Source organism: Chroicocephalus ridibundus, chromosome 3 (assembly GCF_963924245.1).
Source record: "Chroicocephalus ridibundus chromosome 3, bChrRid1.1, whole genome shotgun sequence".
Classification (NCBI taxonomy): domain Eukaryota; kingdom Metazoa; phylum Chordata; class Aves; order Charadriiformes; family Laridae; genus Chroicocephalus; species Chroicocephalus ridibundus.
In genome coordinates this window covers 49,262,183-49,284,129 of record NC_086286.1, presented here as the reverse complement: position 1 = coordinate 49,284,129, position 21,947 = coordinate 49,262,183, and the positions used below count along the sequence as shown (strand labels likewise).

Here is a 21,947-nt window from a genome sequence, read left to right as displayed (position 1 = left end):
CAACCATCAGACAGTAATACCACAGCAGCACCGGTCTTTGTGGTTAGTAACATATTTTGCAGTGATACTTTAAGCTCATGAACGGGTTGAAAGTGTTCTTATTCAAGAATGTTAGGTTCAGAAAAAAAGTGCTTAAAAAGAGGTCACATACATTGTTTCAAAAGGTCTCTTAGTGATGGACATAACCCATCACCAAAACCATAAGCACATTGTTCTCTTACCTCACCAATGAACACAGAGTAGCGTGCCAAAATTTGCAGACTAAGTTTCCACAGACGGTGTGCTAATAACGGTAAAAACATTTGATCTGACCAGCACTTCAGAAGACTCATCCAGACCATGTGAGTGGCCAAAAGACAGTATGAGCTGCCAGCTAGAAACAATCAGAAAACAAAGGTCAAGTTGAAGCACATTTTCAAAAGATGTAACATCAGTGTAATTGTATTACCCTAGGCGTTTTTTTTTTAAATAAAGTCTTCCAAAGAGACACAATCACAAAGATAGCAAAGAGGATTTATTAAGCATTGTCTAAAGCAAACTCTTAAAATATTAGCTCCTCATTGCTTCAGATTTCAAATTCCACTAAGTCTTGCTGTAGCTGTGCAGGCAAAAGCAACAAATGAGAATTTGCCTGCAACAAAGGCAGGAATAGCTTGGCCAAATAATCCACTTCAGGAGGTAACATTTTCAGGGTAATTTTTGGCTGTCTTACAAAGAAGTTATATTAGACATGCTTGCCAGCCGTTAAACTACTACTGCTATCACAGTTATACCCAAGATATCTGCTAGAAATATTTATTTAAAACACTGTAGGAATATCCATATTTAAACCAAAGACTTTTAAAGCAGTTCATGCACAAACATTTTATAGCATACAATTTGAGAGCTAAGGAACACATCTGCAAGTTCCAGGCAAACACCATGAAGTGGCAGGATTTATGCATTTTGTCTCCATAAGGATTTTTTCTCCTTGCTCTCTTCAGAGAGGATGTGTGTATATATGCGCACACAGAGATGCATATATTTATGTGGCTCTTAGCTGCCTTCTTTGTAAGTATTTGCTAACTGAAGTCAAGTTTTTCTGATTACAATATACTTCTAATGAATATACCAGGTTTTCCCCTTCCACTTTAATCCTTCTTGGTGCACACCTCCTCATCTGCTCCTAAATCAATACATGTTTTTGGACCAGACACCAACACCATAAACCATGGCAAGCCTAATTGCTGCCATTTTTCACCTTTACATAGCCCTATAACAATTAAGAAAAACATGCCCCAATAACACAGCATAGCAACAATGGAGGTTGTCACTTCGAGGATGCCAAATACCAATTTAGTTCTTTCTTGCACTGAGGGGATAGTTCCACAAAGATATTAATGGCTGCTGCCAAAAGGGGTGTTTTTAGTATGTAAAGTGATCACTGACCAGTACTCTCATATTGCCTTCTCTAGAAAAATGTATTCTACTGTTTAATCAGTCAATCAGAAAACAGAAAGCTCATGTGAACCCTTGGGATACATGTGACTAAACAGTCAGTAGACAAACAGTAACCACTTATACCACTGATTCCTTCACAACAGAGAAGTTATTTTTTGCAATAAAAGTTTACCTGGTGCTTCCTCTAGTGTATCTGAAAGTGCTTCTTCCAAGGCCCCTGCTATTTCTCTGAATCTGAGAGACAGAAAACTTTTGAATATTACAATTCAACAATTGCTTAAATTGATGCCTGAACATTTTTTCAATGTTTATTTCAATATTATTTCAATGTGCTATCAATGCACATACACAGATTTTAAACATGGGGTTATTTCTGCCCAACATAAATCGGGATATAAACCAGACCAACATTCAATCACTCGAAAGAGAACCTTTGACATTTTACAGGCTTATACTCGGGAAAATTATTAAAGTCATGGTTTCAAACATTATCAAAATGATAGCTCACAGAGTGCCAACTCCTCAGCTCTTTTGAGGAGTGAAGTTTTTTGTTACTGTTTTTAAACTAAAAGTGAACCCATTGTCTCATACTTGCTTTAGCCGACCTTCAGATATGTCATGTGATATCGTCAATGAACAGTGGCATAAGGTTCTGCAAACAATTCTGTACCTGATAAAAATCAATAGTTCCTCACAGGATACCTTGACTCCCTTTTTTAAAAATTCACCCTTCAAAAAGGTGTAACAGGTATAACAGCAAAGTTACTATTAATACCTCTTGTACTTTTCCATATTTAAAACAACATAGCATTTCCCTCATCTAAGAATTATAAAGCAAGAGCTGCAGAAAATTATTCTTTAATCAGGTTTTCCCTCTAAATGCTGAAACAAAGCTATCATTTTTAGCTCCCCTATAGAAAGTTTTACTGTCATTGGCTTCCCCTTTCTTGCTTTTATGTCCATCATAGTAGCTCTGTAAGTCTTTCTATCAAACTTACCAATTACAAACCTGTAGGGCTTCTCTTAAAGCCTCTTAACTATCATTTCCAGATCAGAACAGGGGTCCACCTAGCTTTTCTTGTTCAAACTCCTAATGGACTAGATGCATCTTTAGCAACTAAACATATTTTAGAAATATTTGTGAGATGGCTTCAAACTCTCATTCCTGTCTACGCAGCACTGCCACCAACACAGCACTGTCTTTTAAGTCTTATATTATAGTGAAAAGGATTAGAGAATGGAATCAGATTTTTAACAGTGGCATGATTCTTGATGAATGTTTCTTACATAGGAAAAAAATTTCCCCAATGTGGGGCTCACTACAGTTTGAATGGCAAGGGAGTTACTGGCGCTGCTTGTGCCAGCACTGCTGCAGAAAAAGTGCCTGTACATCCACCTGTTCCTCAAAGGATCATGTGTAAAGGCTCTAGTGAGGGGTGATTGTTCTGGACAATTTCTGTAATTGAAAAAAGAAAAAACCCACCAATCTCAATTATAAATGCCATAGTGTGAGATAATACTTCAATAAAATGTCCCTGTGACTTTAGGATATTAACATACATTAAAAAAAAAAGCTTCCCTGATATATATAACGAATATGATGTATTGTTTTCACAGTTGTGCACTAAAGAATTCATGGGCACTTCCAAAAGTTATCAGATTATTCCAATATATAGGAATAACATGAGGAAAGATGAAGCAGCTGCCGTCATCCAATCATTTGTTGAAATAGTGCACTGTTTAGATATACAGTGATCTTGGATTACAGGAAAATGATTTTTTTTAAAGTTTTTTTAATCAGAGCTCAAAATACCTAATGGAAAAGAACATTTTGGAACAAAAAGAATATGCTGAAGCTCCATTTCAATTTTATGAGCAAGAGCATCAAAGTTTGATCAAGTGGTCACTTATTAGAAAAGTTGCACTTTCAAACAAAAGGGGCAGACTCAGAGACCTATTAACGATATCCATCTGTTAAAAGGTTTATAATGTCTACAGTTCCATGGACGCTTTAAGTCCATGCACTCAGCACTGCTACTGTACTCCTGCCCTTTCCCTTGGGCCAGCAGGAATATTTGTACAGTTAAGTGGTTTGGAGAAATTGATTGGAGTTGAGAGTCGACCTTTTTTTGCCCAGGGTAACATCCTCGTATTGGTTCACTACACAGCTACAGGAACAGTTGTGCAAGCAAAAACTCAAAGACCTTTCTCCCAGACCCCTGCTCCTATCACTTATATTAGCTCCAGCACTCCTAAGATTCCGAGATGGAATTTTTCAACAGCAATGTACATTTATCCTGAATTAAAGAAATTGTACAAATGTGGCTATGGTTGTACTGTTATTGCCAGTTATAGAATCATGCCATAAAAAAAAGGCCACTGAAGTGATCCACGTTAAAAATAAACATCAATTTCTCTCTCCTCTTTTTTTGGAAATTCTGCACTCTACTTTTTTTTTTTTTTGGTGCTCAGGAGGTTTTGTGCCACACAGCACACTTAGGTCATAGCAGACTTCATCAACGGTTCTTTCTTGTCTGATAGCTTGCTCCAAGCAAGGAGGCTTGCTATCCAGCCCTAGAATCAGATGTGTAGACTTCACTTTCTAAAAATATGGTTTTACATTCTATTTTGTTCCTTTCATTAAAATCCTAGCATTACTAGAATTAAAACAGGGCTTTGCTGGGTTTCTTGGCTCTCTCCTAGCTGCAAGATCTGTAAAAGGTAATACTACAGGTACATCAGACCTGCTGGAAAAATAAGCTAAAACTTATTATTACGTCACTCCTCAGGAAAAGGGAACAGTAGGCCAATCTTTGGGAAGGCAATGTTGAGACCCAACACTTCAGAGTACATCCTGTGAGACAAAAAGTATGTCAGAAACATGGCTAGATCTTGAAAAGCTACAAGTTGTCAAGTCCTTTGATTCTGTATTTCTAAGAAGACTTCTTCCCTCATAGTAAGTATTCCTCAGGATTTGCACAAGTAGCATCCTTCAACATACAGTTTAGTTCCAGGGACACTGGCGAAAAAGAATTTGAAACAAGATTTCAAGACTTATCTAGATCTCTTCCTGAAAGTCTTATCAGTAGCGTATCAAGTTCAGCATAACAACACCGTACATATTGACGAGCAGCTGGCTGTGATTTTGCTAAATTGTTGAAAGACATATAAAACAGTTACTTGACTTACTAATTAAATTCTTAGTTTGACTTCTACTATGATTTATTGACAAGTGAAACTTTGAACAATGCGGGGATCTGACCCTAAGCCAGATCATCTTGCTGTGATTGAACTCTACTTTTGTAAGAGTGAACCACAAAATGCATACTAACCGTATTTGAAAATATACGGGCAAATTCCATTTGTTGTTAAAGCTTTGGTAAGAGGGATGAGATCTTAACCGTTTCACGCTGGCCTGGGAGCCACACTGACGTTCAAATTTCCGTACAAAATCCATACTAGTAGTGTACTTCTGCAGAAAGAAAATGAGCATTCTTATCATGCACAGGGTCCCAGCAAACAAGGAAGGCCACCACCCATGCAGCAGAACTCTCGTATCACAGTACAGTTAAGTTTGAGGTTCAGAATGGGCTGACACTGACCTCCAACACTTGATCATACAAGGCTAAAATTCTGGATTGCAGTGAAACCAAAACCAATTAACTAGTAGGTGTTAGTCTATGATAAGAAAAGCTACTGCAGGACACTTCAAAAAGCATAAAATTGTCCAAGTACCCTGAACAAGAAGAATTCATTATAGAGATGCATCAGCATTTCTGAGCTGAATCACTGGGGTGGAACAACAATGCTGCACAGTACGAAGAACAGTCTCAGTTGCAGGAGATAAAGGGATTCAACAAATATAAATAACCAGGAACAAAACCCAGAAGTACACATAATCAAACACACATGAGAATAACATTTTTTTTTCTATTATATAGGACCTGTATTATAGGAATTTCTAGAACTGTTTCCCTAAAAATATGCTTTGCAAATACTGAATATTTGCAGACGAACTTTAAACAATTTTGGATAAACTACATTTATCCAGTGTATACTTCTAATAAGATATTTACAAGTAGTATTAAGACAGTTGCAAGCAAAGAGAAATTACACTAATCCTCAAATGCACTGTGGGCTTACTCTCAACAGTAACTTATTAGCACCCCAAAAATAATGAAATTAAATCATACACGAAGCAGAAATCCAAACACTTAAGCAAAAACCAGAAGCAAAACAGTGCATAAAAATGTTATTTCACACAAAACAGACATTGCTAACAGAACACAAAGGTTATATAAATCAATTTAAAATCAAAATACAGCTACAGTTAAAATCTACCTCTCTGCAATGAAAACCAGTTTGGGTTATGTGCAAGTTTCTTCTATTAAAAAAAATTAGAAAAACAGCCATAAAACCTATCACACATGCTCACTAAGCCACTGCTGAATTAATGAAATAAGCCTGACTGAATCTCTCAGTGCTTCTGACTTCGTTGCAGTAAGAGCAGCAGCAGGGCTGTAGCGGCAAGGCTTTTACCACAATCCAGAGCACCACGTGAGTGATGCGATGTTGCGTCTTCCGAACTGTAAGACATTCTCAGAAGCCCCTGAGTTGCTGCTTACAGGTTCTGCTCTCAGAAACTCTCCTGCAACCACAGGACACACGCTGGGAGATGATTTGAGACAGCCAGCATGGCTTCACCATGGGCAAGTCAAAGGCCCCTGTAAGGCCTTTGACATGGTCCCCCACCACATCCTTCTCTCTAAATTGGAAAGGTATGGATTTGATGGGCGGACTGTTCAGTGGATGAGTAATTGGTTGGATGGTCACATCAAGAGGGACAACAGCTCAATGTCCAGATGGAGATCAGTGACAAGTTGTGTCCCTCAGGGGTTGGCATTGGGACCAGCACTGTTTAATATCTTCATCAACACCACAGACAGTGGGATCGAGTGCACCCTCAGCAAGTTTGCAGACAACACCAAGCCGAGTGGTGTGGTTGACACACCCGAGGGACCAGGATGCCATCCAGAGGGACCTGGACATGCTCGAGAAGTGGGCCCATGTGAACCTCATGAGATTCAATAAGGCCAAGTGCAAGGTTCTGCACTTCAGCCAGGGCAACCCCTATTATCAATACAGGCTGGGGGAGAAGGGATTGAGAGCAGCCCTGCCGAGAAGGGCTGACTTGGGGGTACCGATGGATGAAAAGCTGGACACGAGCTGGCAATTTGTGCTCACAATCCAGAAAGCCAACCTTATCCTGGGCTGCATCAAAAGAAGCATGGCCAGCAGGTGGAGGGAGGTGACTCTGCCCCTCTATTCTGCTCTCTTGAGACCCCACCTGGAGTACTGCATCCACCTCTGGAGCCCTCAGCACAGAAAAGACATGAACCTGCTGGAGTGAGTCCAAAGGAGGGCCACAAAAATGATCAAAGGGTTGGAGCACCTCTCCAATGAGGACAGGCTGAGAGAGTTGGGGTTGCTCAGCCTGGAGAAGAGAAGGCTCCGGCAAGACCTCATTGCAGCCTTTCAGTACTTAAAGGGGGCTTGTAAGAAAGATGGGGACAAACTTTTTAGCAGGGCATGTTGCAATAGGACAAGTGGTAATGGCTTTAAACTAAAAGAGGGTAGATTTAGACTAGATATAAGGCAGAAATTATTTACAATGAGGGTGGTGAAGCACTGGCACAGGTTGCCCAGAGAGGTGGTAGGTGCCCCATCCCCGGAAACATTCCGGATCAGGTTGGATGGGGCTCAGAGCAACCCAATCTAGTTGAAGAAGTCCCTGCTCACTGCAGAGGGGTTGGAGTAGAAGACTTTTAATAGTCCCTTCCAATCCAAACTATTCTATGACATGCGCATGCTTTTGTGTTGCATATCTCAGCAAGTTCATAACTTTCTGTTAAAGGTGTAGTTACTGCATATTTTTCTTGTGACATGGTAGCTTCAGTATGTCAAGATGGCATTCTGGAAATTGCACACAAAAGCTTTTAGGTAACTACTTTTCTCCCAAAGTGGGTGTATCTACAACACAATGGAACCATTAAAGGTATGGGAGTTAAATCCAGAATCCACAACAGTGGTTCTTTCTGGCCTCCTTTCTGAGATAATAAACCCAGCACTGTAAAAGGGCAAACAAGCCATTAATGCTCTGCTACCTTAAGTATTAGTCAGAGATAAAAACCAAACACTCTGAAAAGACCTACCACTTTCAACATAGAAGACAAATCAAGAGATAGTTATCTAATTATTGATAACATTACATCCAAGAGAGGGAACTAACTGTAGCATTGGTTTCCATTTTAACTTCTAGGATTGGATTGTTGACTGCACAAAGTTATTTAGGAGAAGCTAAAGTGGGAAACAAAATGGAGCAATTTTCAAACAGAGGAATCGAAACAGTCTCGAATGTTTAGGGATAAAAAAAGTACTCTTTTCAAATGCCTGTAAATCTACAAATCTGGCTCAGAAATAAGGGCATGAGAACTGGAAACAAAAAAAATCAACGAACCAAACAACTCTGCACAAGTAAATAGTTATTTTAACATACATGCTTAACACTGCCAGTCTGATTTTTCCAGGATTTTAAAAAATATTTTTCCATTCCCCTCCTCTACATCTAACAACCTCCTCACAGATAATATTGCATATTGAAACTTTTCAGCATGAAACATATACATATGCAAATAAACCTGGAGAAAAAGACTTTTCTGGATTTCTATCAACCTCGAAAATGGAGACAGAAGATTACTGTCTAAAATCCGTATTGCATTACTTGGATTATCAGCAGTACAGAAACAATTTTAAAGGGTCCCCCCCCTTAATTCCGAAGTACCCCTATTTGTCTTTAGGTGTACATAATAGCATTTTTACACTTGTCATTTCAACTTTATATTGATTTTTAGATAAAATATTTTAATGATTTAGACTCTGAGTCGCTTAAGTAGCCAAAAGCAGCCTGAAAGTACTTTAGGCTTAATACACGATTTAGTTGAAAGCCATGGGGGGGTGTTAGGTTTTTATGGGTTTGTTTTTGTTTTTTTTAAATAAACACAATGTCACTGTTGGTCGATATCAGCTTAATATAAGATGACAGGCTTTAAAAAAAAATAATTCATTTAAAACAGCAAACCCAGCTCTTCCAAAGATAAAATACATTCTTGTGTAAAACCAGCAGCGCAGACACAAAAGCCCAGCATGGCTCACAATTGGCCGTATGCGGAGCATTAGGTGAAAGCTTGAAGAGTGACTGAAACTTTATGGTAAACTAAGTATTCTCACAGGGAAGGGGGAACACCCAGTAGTGTCACTTGCATGGCATTACCACAGCTTTCTTCAACATCCATTTCATTTGCCTCTTATTCAGAGCCAGCCCTGCAAACATTCACTGTCATGCCTGCCTGCCTTCAGTTATTCAATGTCTCTGTATGAAAGAGATCTTAAATTCCAAGAAAAATATAAGTATTTAGCAAAAGCAGTTTTGCATGAACACAGGAAGAATCATTTGCCTTACAAACCTCCATCAGCAATACAACATTTCCCCAAGTTATTTGTCCTGATCTGCCTACTATGCCTTCCTTCAGACAATTATCACTGCCTGCCATCTCCATCTTGAAAATAAAAGGTTTCACACTAATCATAAGTCAGGTTGCAAGGAAAAAAAAAAAATCCATGATACGTTATCAGCAATCATGGTAAAATACAAGACAGACAGGACATGAAAAAAAGCAGAAAGCTTGTATTTTCTATTTGTGACATACTAATAAAGTACTGCCAGAGACAATCTTCATACTAAGAAATCTGTTTCAACATTAGTAAGAGGTGATCTTTCAGATGCAGAACAGCACTGCCAATGATGAAAATACAAGAGTGACTAGTACCTTAAATTCATTTTATAACATAAGCTTGCTTCATAATTGATCGCGGTATCAGAGAAAATGCTTCTTTCATGTTCTAAACCTTATCACACCGCCTCCAAATATTTTTATTTCTTTTAGTTGTGTTTCTAATCACAACATAATCTGCAGTACTGAAAGAGAGCAAAAGCTAAAACAAACAAATGAAACAAAGAAATGTTTTTTAACCTTCCCATACTATAGGGCACATCGTAACCCAGATATTGAATTAACATGACAGCTCTTCCTATACAGAAGTCCCAGTCTTGGGTGAACGCTGGAGTTGTCTGCTCCTGCCTTCATTTATGTCACAATTCTACAACTAAGAAAGAACATCTACTCCTAAAACAAATATTAAGCCGAAATTCATATGACTAAATGGCTTCCAATAACTTCTGTATGAGCTTTCCTGACAAACTTGAGGGGAGAATTAATTACTATGAAAATTAAATCAAGTAATTTGAGATAACCTCCTCTTCCGAGCCATGCAACAACATGAATTTGTACCAAAGCAGCAGGAAAAAAAGCTAGAGAACATGACTCATAGGATTCTTGTGTGTGTCAAAGGAATCACAAATGAAAAAAATTAAAATTAATTACCTCATGAAACACATCTGGGTTTCCAGGGTTAAACAGTGATGGCAACTTCTCTTCTAAACCGCGTACTATCTCTGGCCACACTGAATTCACTAAGAAATCATATCCAGGAACAATATCTGCTTTTTCACTGAAATAAAATTGCAATTATTCCATGGTTATATTTTACCACCAGGCTTCTATTTGGAGGCAGGGATAACTAAAAAGACATGCACTGCACTACACAAAACACAATTCAGTTTTGGTTTTTTTACATAGGTATTAATTAATTATTCCTTCCAGGTTTCATATTTGATCCCACAGTCTCATCCAATGCAAGGTACTTTTTATAACTCTCAAAGTGTTTTAAAATTTCATCAGTTACATATTTTGCAAGTGTGTTCTGGAAAATAAGTACATTTCAGCTGAGAACCCCTATTCTTACTTGTATATTTCAAGTTTTAGAACTCCAAAGAGGTACCAAGTAGGAGTAATGTGACTAATGCAATGGAAAGAAGCAAAACTTTTTCATAATTGTTCCAAACTGTATTTATACATGATATTGTTCTTCGAAGCAGAAGATTAAAAGCTACCTTGATTATGAAAATTTATGAATTGAGAGCAGAAGAGATACAAGCATTTAATTCCAGTTCAGTACACCACAGTACAAAGTAGAAACATTCCATTATTAAGAAGAAAGATTAAAACTTGCTGAGGGATTAAAAGAATTGAAATGTTAGTAAAACTTAGGATCCATAAAAAGCTCAGCAATGGATGACTAATTAGAAAAGTAATTCTGCAGTCCCTAGGGGCTACATCCATAGTTTTGCTAATTACAGCAGCCTACTATATTAACCAGCCTGCAAACAGATGAATAAATGGATACAATTCAGTAGAGCTGAATTATTTAAACTTCAAAACAGGCAATTTAATTGCATAAGGAATTAAGCACTTTTGGAGACGACAGTGGAAGCACTACACAAATCAATTAAATCTGTAGTTCCAGTACGTGCAATAAATCAGTCAAACCTCTGGGTATCATCCCCGCTTTTCTGATGTACACTAAACAACCCGACTTTTTGAACTTAATATTTTTAAATAGCTTTATTATGCCCTTCTCCTTGGATGAGGTGTACAATCACGTTTCATGGATTAAAGTATTCTCCTTCCCTTCTCTGAAGGTCTGGGCTGCAGCAGCAAGAAAGTTTGTTCACGGTTTTGTTTTGAAAAAACATAGAGACAGAAGAGAAATCACACTTGACTGTGAATCGTGAGGAAAGGCCAGTAAGTCGTTTGCGCATAGAAGCTATTTATGCAAAGCATTTTGAAAGCATATGATACTTGTTGTAACTTTAGTGAAAACAAAAGAAACCCCCAAGAGATCTACCTTGAAATAGCTCCTCCTGTGACTTCACGCAAGAGACGGCAGTGATGAGGAACAAACTCCAATAGTCTATTGTACATAGCTTGAAGGCCATTAGGGTGAGATTGAACGTACTGTTCCACAATCACCTGCCAGGAAAAATTCAATGTTAAATGTCAGAAAAGTGAATATGAAATACTGTAATACAAGACTCACAGTCTACTCATTCAAAACTCCTAACACTATAACCCCAAATATTGGGATAGTCACTATATTACTTTTTTATATTCTAGTTTCCACTCACCAGCTTGAATTATTACTTACTTTAATGCAGCACTCTAACTGGCAAGATTGGCTAAAAGAATGGGAATGAGCTCCTTCCTTTTAAATGTTAGCCACCGTGTCTTGCTTTCCACCCACTACACACATCACTGCCCCTTGAAGCAGTCTGTGAAGTTAAACAGGTGACTGGCAAAAGCTAATCAAACCTCAGAATAAAGTCAAAAATTTCTTCTAAATTTAAAGCTTGTTGGTCCAATCCCAAATGCAGGTAAGCCAATAGCCAAGAATCTTCTCTGACAATGCTAAGCTTTTAACACAGCTGGCAAAGCAGTCTGTCAGGGCTGTACCTCGTATCCAGTAAAACGGAATAATCTCTGCTCCAGAGAGGGCAGACAGTAGTTGGACAACACAGGAAAAGAAAAACAGCTTATATTTCTTGGTATCCTTCCACTAGGAAAAGAAAAATAGCTTATATTTCTTGGTATCCTTCCACCTGTCTGAACACTTTTACCTCTTACTACATAAAGAAGCAGAATGGTGCAGAAGTAGGGAAAGAGAGAAAACGGAGAGCATGAGCAAGCATCCAAAGGAAGTCTGTCCTTAAGGGCAGAGGCCACCACTGTTCAAATCCCCCTCCCATCCAAAAAGCTAGGAGCTGGCTTTGCTTTGTAAATCTGTATGCACGCAAAGTAAAACCAGAATAATTTTAAATGTTTCGTTTCCAACAGCAGCAAACATCCTACTGACAATGACGTACAGCTCAGGTGTTATTAGACATATTATTCTTTCACAGGGAAGGAAAAGGTAAAAATCCCATCTCTTGGTTGCTGAAGACATTACTGAGTGAAAAAAAAAAAAAAAAAAAAAGGTGATTTCCCTATATTGATTTAGAAGGACAACTCCTTCAGCAAAAGTTATACAGATTAACTTGCCTTCGTTGGGAACACTGTGGCAAACAGCCACTACATGGAAAAAGGAAGCAAATACATTAAGGTCACTTTTACATTTATGTTCAGCAAGGCACATCAGTGTAAGAAAAAGCAAGTGTATTATTACCTACAGAAACATATTCAATACTTTTAGAAACAATCTTCACATTGCTTTTATAGATCTTAATAATATTAAGCGTTAGCTGTATACTATAAGTGGTCTCATTTTTTTTTTGTAAAATACCAGTGGAGAACAAACTGTTTTAAATATCCTGAAAGCAGAAAAGAGTACCTCACATTACAACATGCCTCTCATGGTTTACTGAGCAAAGAGAATGTTATTAAATATCTCAATTTAAAGAGTAATGGCAGTAAAAGAACATCTTGACAGAAAAGGGAAAGATAACAGCAATAGCATAAATTGGAACTCAAAGCCACTGAGAAGCGCTATGCATTACAGAGGCAACAATGAGGGGAAGCTCTACACCGCTTTCTATTGACATACATAAATTCAAGCAAGTCCATATTTGCAATCACCAAGGCAGCTCCTACACTTCACATTTTTCCCTCCCCACATGAGCAGGAAAACTAATACTGCTGAAAGACTCATACTACTAGTTTTGGAACAACAACTTTATAGCCCTGGCGCTGGCCCAATTTAACAACTTCTTCAACGACAGTGAATTTAACGCATTTATGAAACACTCTGACAACCCAGTGAAAGCCAGGGAAACTTCCTGCAACAGGGCAGTCAGTCAGCACTAGTAATTATATTCTAAAAGGGCACTTATTCAGATCTCAGTAGGGAACAAGTATCTTCTGAAATGATACGGAATTATTATCTAACCAGGACATAATTCCCAACATATTGATGAAAAGGGTCAAAAGAAGTCTTGGTATTACAGCAACATCATTTCAGCACAGTCATTAAAAAGGTAACAAACCCGTTTTATCGACCATTTAAAACACAGCAGTCTATCAAATATCTTAAAATGAATTTTTAGAATTTTACTTGAAGCTTGCAACTAGAGTTACCATAATATAATTCTAGGCATTTAAAAATGTTTTTAGTGGCAACTGCAGGTGTGCTGACACACAAAAAAAATTGAGCACAACTGACTGACTTTCTGACTGCTACACTACCGTGACAGCTTACTGTCTGAGGGTTTTTTTGGAGGAATTACATTATCATCAACCACAACAAAAAGAAAAAAAAAAGTAACGTAGACTAGTCGCCAACTGTTCAGGCCAGAAGAAGTGGTAAGAACAAACAGTGCTACAAAAAGGTGAGAAATTATTTTACAGGTAGCAGCAAAAGTTGCACAGTCAAGAGAATTAGCAGAAAGGCCCCTAATTTCAGAAAATCCAATCAGTACTTTGTGATTGGTCCAACTTGTTACTGTAAGCTGATGGCCTACTAAAATCAGTTCCTCATGAATTGAGAAACTGGCCATCTGACACATTTTTCTTACCAGACAACAGCAAGTGCTTCCCCAACAAACGTTCCTTCCTGCTCCTTCTAATGTCCTGATACAGATGGGAACTACAGAAACTGCTTCTTCATACAATGGGAACAAAAGGACATTGCACCAAGAACTGTATTTGCTGCATTGGCCTGCTACTGAGCCAGCCAGGAAGAAATGCAAACCCCAGATCTGATCCAATTCCTAGAGATGCACCCTGGTCCAGAAAATTTTGGATTTTACTCCAGTAATATGCTAGGCTTAAGGTTTGGTTTTTGGATTCCTCACCCCAGGAAAAATGTAGGTGAGAAAAAGAATTCCCACTAGATGTAACCTGAAATTGGTGACAGACGGATAGAGAATTCCTCCACCCTTTTTTCTTAAATAAAAGCAACAATTGTCAGGGCTCAGTTCTCCCGCTCTCTCCACAAAGGCATTTTGAAGCTGCTAAAGAAAGCTGGAGGTTAACAGGAAAAAATAAGCACATCTGCATATCAAATCATTTTCTTAGGATTCTTGATTTTTATCTTACCTCATCTATATAAGGTTTTACAAGCACTTGACCAACTAATGCCTCTGCATCTCGTGTTTTGTCAATTGTTGCGTAAGTGCGAAGACAATGACGTATTATGTCAACATTTGAAGTTTGAAGGCCTTCCAAGAGCAGCCCTTCTAGAGACTGCTGCAACATAGCTGTTATCCCAGCTATACGCTATGAAGAGAAACAAAATACAGTAATAAAAAAAAACAAAAGCAAAGCCTTGCCATTGCTGCTGAATGAAACTTTTCCAGATATATCTAATTCAGTTTTCCATTTTCATTTGAAAGGTGCCCAAGTTTTGGTTAACTGTCAGCATTAAATGAACATTAACACAAGCTTAATAGGTTACTGATCCTATTTAACACAGTATTTATTATAATAATGTTGAAAGGCAATTACTTTCCTGTATATGTTGTAGGTTATGTGGTAACTTATCTAAGGTCCCCTTTATGCTCAATAAATAGCTCAATAATTGTTCCTTGTTCAACTGAACCACTATGTGTGATAATACACAAAAGCTTCACAATAAGTCACGCCCGATGACAACCGTGGCATTCACCCCTCCACTGTCAAAAACCAAAACGACATTGTGCTCCCAGCACTACTTGTCAAATTACTGCAAACCAAAGACATTGAGTGACATCGGGGAGAAAAAAAAAACAAAAACAAAACATGCTATTGCTTCAGTAACATATTTCCCCCATTTGCTAACCATTTTTCCTCATCTGCAACATCTCTTCCACTAGATCCAGCTCATTGCTACACTACCTGCAGATGGTCCAAGATGGTCCCTTACAACCCTATATTTGAAGCAAGTTCAGCAACACGCATTAATCACAGCTGAACTACCAATTTAATGAGTCAAACTTTTTCACTAGCCTTTAGCATGCTATATTGTGTCCATTCATCCTGAAATTATTCTTTAAATAGATAATTTGTTCTGAACATGCAAAGCCCGTAACCCAATTGCTGACTAGTCATGAAAACTATGATGTGACGGCCCTTTGCAACAACAGATACAGGACAGAAGCCCTGGCAAGTATCTTTAAGGAACCACATGACAAAGTAACAAAGGTCCTCCCATCATAAATACTACCCAGTTGTTATCCATGTTTGATTACAAGACTGTTCTGGCCACTGAGTTAACTGCCCATGAATCAACACGGTACCACAGAAGTCTTGAGCTCAAACATGTTTTTTTTGCCAATAGACATACATAGTGAAAAAATGGAACTATGAACTACCTCGCTAGCTCAAAAACCATCAAGAGTGTCAGCTCCACAACAGTCAGCTTAAAGCATTACCCCATCTCCATACTCACATTATTCATACTATCTACCTTTAAGCACCAGTGTTCATTTTTCCCTCTCTCCAAAGAAGAAAAAAAAAGTTCATCTTTTACACTAGGCAGTTACTACAAACAGGATATTAAGGGGATTAGCCTATCAGCCTGAACAGCCACTGTTAGGCAGCAAACGTCACCAAAACCCGAAGTCAAATATATTCAAGCCAGCCACTTTGCAGGCACATTCCATTTATATTCTGGTCTCTACACTGCAGCTAACAAAACCAACGTAGATCTCTGAAACTAGGCCTCAAATCAGCAAGCAGACAAACTGCAAGATATATCAGGCTGACAAAAATGTCTGTCGTATTTTCCTACTCTTATTCTAAATAATTTATCCTAAAGAAGTTAGCAAACAAAGCATACACCTTCAGATGAAGCAATACTTCTAGTCAACTGATAAAAATGACCTCTTGAAACTCATTTTCCCCCCATAAATTAATTCAATAAAACTCTGTGGAAACAGGCATTTGTCTTCCAATTATATCGGTTTTGCTTGATCCTACAAGCGTTAAGCTGGCTATCATCCAATACTTACTGGTCTCACTTTGTCCAAAAGGGGCATTCCTTTGCTTTGTACTGCATGAAATTGTAGTTGATTAAATTCTGTGGCAATTCTCTCTAAAACCTGTCCAGTTAAAAGTGGACTAGAAGAAAGATCATACGAAATGAGAACACAGTTAGATCCTTTCAAACCAACTCAGTTTCATCTGCAGCAGACAGACAATGCTCTCCCCCAATTTTTGTGGTTTAACCTAATATTTGGAATTATTACTACAATTACTGCAATCTGTAGTAGTAATCTGGAACAGAATACCTGATTAGAGTTGTTTTGGAGCTACTAAGACATGAAGTGGGTAAAGTAGAAGCTGAGGCACCGTTTTCTATATGGTAGTGCTGCATATTGTCACATGAACAGGCAGCCTTACGGTTCATACTGCAGTAAGTGCCCTTCACCATCCAGATCTGTTTCTTATTTCCCGTTTCTGTCATGTGGTAAAACTAATGACAGCTATCTCTACAGAGACAGTCCTACACTTCTCAGGTCTACATAATTAGCCAAGTTTTCAGCCACTCAAGTGCAGAATCACGTTTAGAAGCAAGAGAGTAAAGTGCCTCACCCTGACTGAAAACATTTGCATATGCTTTCTCCCTCTGGGTATCAACTTACTCTTCTGTCTACCACCTCCAACTCGTTACAATGTGATCCAGTGCACTGAATAGAGAGTCTCACGTTCAAACAGGTTCATGAAATTGTCTTTTTCCTCCAGCGTAATTTGCCCTTGCACCCCGGTCAATTGTTTCAAGCACATAGCTGGTACCTCAGTTCCAAAACTGGCTGAAAGACATCTTCCATCCCTCAGCAAAGACAGAGGGAGAAGACACTTTCCATGAAGTTGTTAAAAAACAAAACTTGTGAGTCTGACTGGAATTTGTCACAAACTTTCCTTCTACAAGCAGTATTACACGTGTGGCTTGCCTGCCTCAGACTATTCTTGCAGCAGCCCTTTCAGTTATCCATATGCAGGGAAAAAAGGAAAAGCTATTTCCCGTTTTACTTCCAAATGACATTGAAACAAACTGTACTGTAGAGAGTACTTCAGACACAACAGGATTGTGACTTCCAAGAAAAAAAAATTAAAATATTGCATGTAAACTTCAAAACACACACACTTACTGAAAACACTACAAGTAATTCAGAACTTTGGAGTAATTCAGAACTGAGTTACCAGTGAACGACCAGTTTGCAGAAGACTAAATCCGGGAAAATACTAAAATAACAGTCACTTATTCCATCAGAGTTATGTTTCTAAAGATATAGCCTAATATTTGTAAATTCATGTACATCAATACCTCAAAATTAAGTTAGTCCCATCAACTACAAAAAAATCCCAAACATTTACATATTTTTTACCTGTTTCCCTCTAACGAGGACAATTCTTTAGAGCCTTGGGAATGTAGGATCTTCTCAATTTTCTCAACAGACTGAATAACATGAATAAGTCTCAGGACACACATCTGTAATTAAAGAAAGATTTTTCATGACTGACCCCAATCCCTATTTACATTACCTAACAACCCTGAAGATATTTTGGATGTTTTCTTCTTCTTTTTTTTTTTTTTGCTGGTGTTAAATTCTGTCTCTCCACCTTAATACTTGAGTCATGTCTCAGTTGAAGTTGAAGCACTGCTCACATAAGTCCATAAAACCCCACAAATGATGTTTGTCACAGATGTAGAACAGCTGTTCTTATCCTATTTTTACCAAGTTAAGCACAAATGTTATAGATCCTCCCCCTCATAGAGGAAATTAAACTGCTGCATTTCAATTACATTCATAATAAGCAAGTTTATATACTACTACAAGCAGAAACATGAGTAACTGTAATTAAAAAAGCCTTCCAAACCAAACCAAGATGTTTTTGGCAAATAAAGTAAAATAAAGATTTATGATCAACTAGACACTGTAAAAATGAAGTCCGTCAACCAATACTTCAATCATTACTTTTACAAGCACAAAATCCTGCACAGTGTGAATCTACATAGCCTAAAACTTTCAAAATTTCATTTTCTGCGGGTTAATGGCAAAGCCAAAAGTTGTCCTAATGAGGATCTTTTCAAGGTAATAGTTTGTCTGTTATACCTTTTTTCTTCTTATATCTTCCTGTTTAGTCATTCGGTCGTCTACTGCTTGAATTCCTTCACTGACACATGACTTAAGACTCTGAGAGAAAAAAAGTCAGTATGAAAAGCTGGCTTTCCACTTAAGATTTAAAAAAACCTTAATTCAAAAATCTAATCTTAAAACGGAGGCAGATTAATAAGAATACAGGACAAATAAAAGCTGTAGTACCTCAACTTCCCTCTAAGTGAAAAAAACAGAAATAAGACTAAATCACCTAAAGTATAACCTGTTCCTAAAGTACTGTCACCACAAGTATCATTTTTGCAACCAGAAGTGTTCTTTTAGTACCTTACAGCGAACAAACCACCTTTCACCCAGAAATAAACAATATAATCAATATGATTTTGTCTTGTTACTGAAGTTATAAATCAGAATTAAGTAGCATTTTTCACATAATAAATATTTCTCTATGCTAACTGGGAACATATTTTCTAAGCATAGGCATCAAGGCACCTTAGGCAAAGGCTAAGATATTCTGAAGGCACATTTATGCAGCAAACAACCCTCTGAATTAGCTGCCAAGATGAACAAAAACTGCCCTTCACTAAATACCAACTCATTGTGGAAGAGTCAGAGTAAGACCAACCTTCAAAAGGGTGATCTTTTATGGTTAAACCACAGGACTGAGCAAAAAAGTCCTTAGCAGGACTGCATTGCATCTGATTTATTTACTACCTTATTTAAGTTATTCAAATATTAAACCACTTCAATATTTCACCTTATACTTGTCTTGCAAGAGTCCGTTCATTTATCACAGTGACGAAATCCTTTATCTCTTCGTTAAAAAGCATGACAGAAAATGTAAATTTATTGCTACAACTGCTTGAAAACTCTCCTACTACTGCTGTAAGAAGTCAGCTTTCAAAGAGAAATTTATCACAGTAATAATTTATCATAATAATTATTAACATGAATAAAAGATATCCTATATCATATGAAACTGAGCTGAATTTTACCAAGCTGTGTATAATGATTGTTTTGAGCATACCATAACTTCTTCCCTTAACTGTCCCAAGGGTACTGAAAGCTGATTGAGGGCTTTGTCCATGCCAACCTAAAGAAATTACCATAAAAACATTTATGACTTTTTTGATAAGTTTATATGTGAATTACTGACAAAGCCTACCATTTTAAAGATACTAAAAGAGAAATGAGAAATGACACCTCCCTTTAATAGTCTCCAGTTTTAAGTGCAATGCAAAAATACGTTACCTCAAATACAGGGATACAGATATCAGATTGCTTGTCACACAAAGCCAAAAATGAAAGAAAACTTTGACCTATGGAAGTTTTTCTTCCAATAAAATGTTAAATCTCACTATTTGAACCTATATAATTGGAACCTAGATGAACTTGAGTAAAAGAGCAGAATACACAGTGAACAAGACATTTTAATAAGAAAGTGATTAAAATTCTCAATCAAGTGGCTTGGTTTTTTAAGATATATTGACTGTACAGTAGATTTAAAGATTCCTAAAAGAACCCCTCAGAATGGCCTTATTTGTATCTTTGCTATTCAATGTTAATGATTTATTTCCTTCAATTTTACAACTACTAGAAGTTTTTAAAAAAAGTTTGCCTCGAATCTAACTTCCTAATGAATTGATTTTTTTACGACAAAAAGCATATATCTAAAACATTTATTAGCAATTTTGTACAGTAGCTATATTCTACAATAATGGTCTTTCAGTTTCTCTCGGTGCAAGGAGTCAGTTTAAAGTGTCTTAAATCTAATAACATCAAATCACAAGCCATATACTTTCCACATGAAAAATAAAAATCACATTAAAACATGTTAAGTTTTAACTATATCGTACAACTTAATAAGACTTACTAGATTTGTTGAGAGATTAACAAAATCTGCATAGTCCTTATTTATAAGTTCTACCATGGCAGTTTTAAGGAGTTTGTAATAGAGCTCCAGGTCCTCTCTGAGCTCCTCCAACTGCACACGCTTCCTGCAGTCTGATACAAAGTGATCAACATCAAAATCCGGCTGAAAATGAAACAGGAAAGAGAGCAGGACGTAAGTATAAAACTTCAAACCAGGAACACACCTCACCCCCAAAATGTATTCCATATGCCAGTAAGCTGACTAAACTGAAGTACTCAGGGGCAAAAAGGCTATGGTCTTGGTCTTTAATCGCAAAAGCACACAATGCTATGGGTCAGAATACCAGAACACTAGCTCTCCAAAATACAAGGTTGTATATTCCCTGCATACACTTAAAAAAACCAACCAAACAAACAAAAAACCCCAATCAGAAGTCGAAATACATTATTAAGAACTACTTTAAGCTCCCAAAGCAATGAGGCCTGAATGCTGGTTGCCAGTCCATCCGCAACTTGGCTTCAAGACAGGCAGAGGGCGATTTGGAGGAGGCACGACCGGCGTCTGCCCCAGGCGGGGAGGAGCCGCGGCGCCCGGCCAGGGCCCGGGACAGAGACGCTCGAATCACCCGGTTCCAAACCTGGGGCAGCCCCCCGTGCTCGGCCGCTCAGGCTCCGTTTCAGTCTCGCTAGACTCAGACATAACCCCTGCCTCGAAGCAGCCGCGGAGGTGAGAGCCACCGGGCTTTGCAAACGGCCCGGATCCCCCGTTCGGTGACACACTCCCCGCTCTTCCGGGGCCCTCAGGCCGGGGAAAGAGCCGTGGCGGAGCTAAAAGATCCCGACCAAGGCTCCAGGCCCCTCTCACTGCCCCCCGGGAACCCGCCACCCCCCGCCTCAGGAGGCCCGCCGGGGCACCGCCGGGCCCACAGCGCGCTTCCGCAGCCCGCCTGCCCCCACCCACCTTCATGAACTCGTCCTTGTCAAAGCAGAGGTTCTCGGGGCCCCGCGGCAGGTTCATCTTCTTCCCCTCCATGACCGGCCCCGGCCCGGCAGGCCCAAGGCGGCGACAGGACCCGCCGCTGCCACAGCAACGCCCCCTCCGCCAGCACGGCACCGGCGGGACGGGGCGGGGCCTGCGGCAAGAGAGACCCCGCCGCCGCCCGCCGCCGCCGCCGCTGCCGCAGCGCCCCCTGGAGGGCTCCGAGAGGCCCTGCAGGCCTCAACGGGCGGCGGGGGGGGACCCGGCAGGGATATCAAAATGGCGGGGTGGTAGCAGGGGTATGTGCGTGCTGACGTGTGGGGCTTTAAAGCCGGGCAACCCAGTCTCTTCCGAGGAAGTTCCCTGGTTCCTGCCGCCCTGTGAAGTCAGGGGAGCCGGGCTGTGCTGCTGAAGTGGGTGCCTGGTGCCCCATGGCAGGCCCCCAGTGCATAAAACTGACCTGATCATGTGAAGCCGTGGGGACCAGCCATCAGGGCCGTGGCAGAAACCATGGGGACCCATGGCTGTGGAGGTGGGAGTGGGCTCCAGGGGATGGTACAGTGCAGCCCCCTCCCAGCCATGAGTGGGGTCACCCAGAGCTGGTGGCCC

At 39.2% G+C, this 21,947-nt stretch overlaps 1 protein-coding gene across 3 annotated transcripts in view; it reads right to left on the bottom strand.

The window, feature by feature from the left end:
• The window catches only part of COG2 (component of oligomeric golgi complex 2), a 37,467-nt gene extending 15,996 nt beyond the window's left edge, over positions 1-21,471 (bottom strand). For 2 of the 3 annotated variants that reach the window (XR_010070303.1, XM_063329063.1), the window contains exons 1-12: positions 21,321-21,471; positions 20,361-20,522; positions 19,515-19,580; positions 18,485-18,565; positions 17,756-17,859; positions 16,379-16,487; positions 14,487-14,666; positions 11,305-11,429; positions 9,942-10,068; positions 4,773-4,912; positions 1,613-1,674; positions 222-373 (exon numbers count right to left, since the gene is read on the bottom strand). Coding sequence is in view for 2 of the 3 variants with exons in the window: in XM_063329063.1 (XP_063185133.1) it covers positions 222-373; positions 1,613-1,674; positions 4,773-4,912; positions 9,942-10,068; positions 11,305-11,429; positions 14,487-14,666; positions 16,379-16,487; positions 17,756-17,859; positions 18,485-18,565; positions 19,515-19,580; positions 20,361-20,522; positions 21,321-21,392 (1,380 nt within the window). In the remaining variant the exon portion in view is untranslated. Of the gene's footprint in view, positions 1-221; positions 374-1,612; positions 1,675-4,772; positions 4,913-9,941; positions 10,069-11,304; positions 11,430-14,486; positions 14,667-16,378; positions 16,488-17,755; positions 17,862-18,484; positions 18,566-19,514; positions 19,581-20,360; positions 20,523-21,320 lie in introns of those variants that run through there. The other variant, XM_063329064.1, reaches the window with a different exon arrangement.
• Positions 21,472-21,947: the final 476 nt, after the last annotated feature.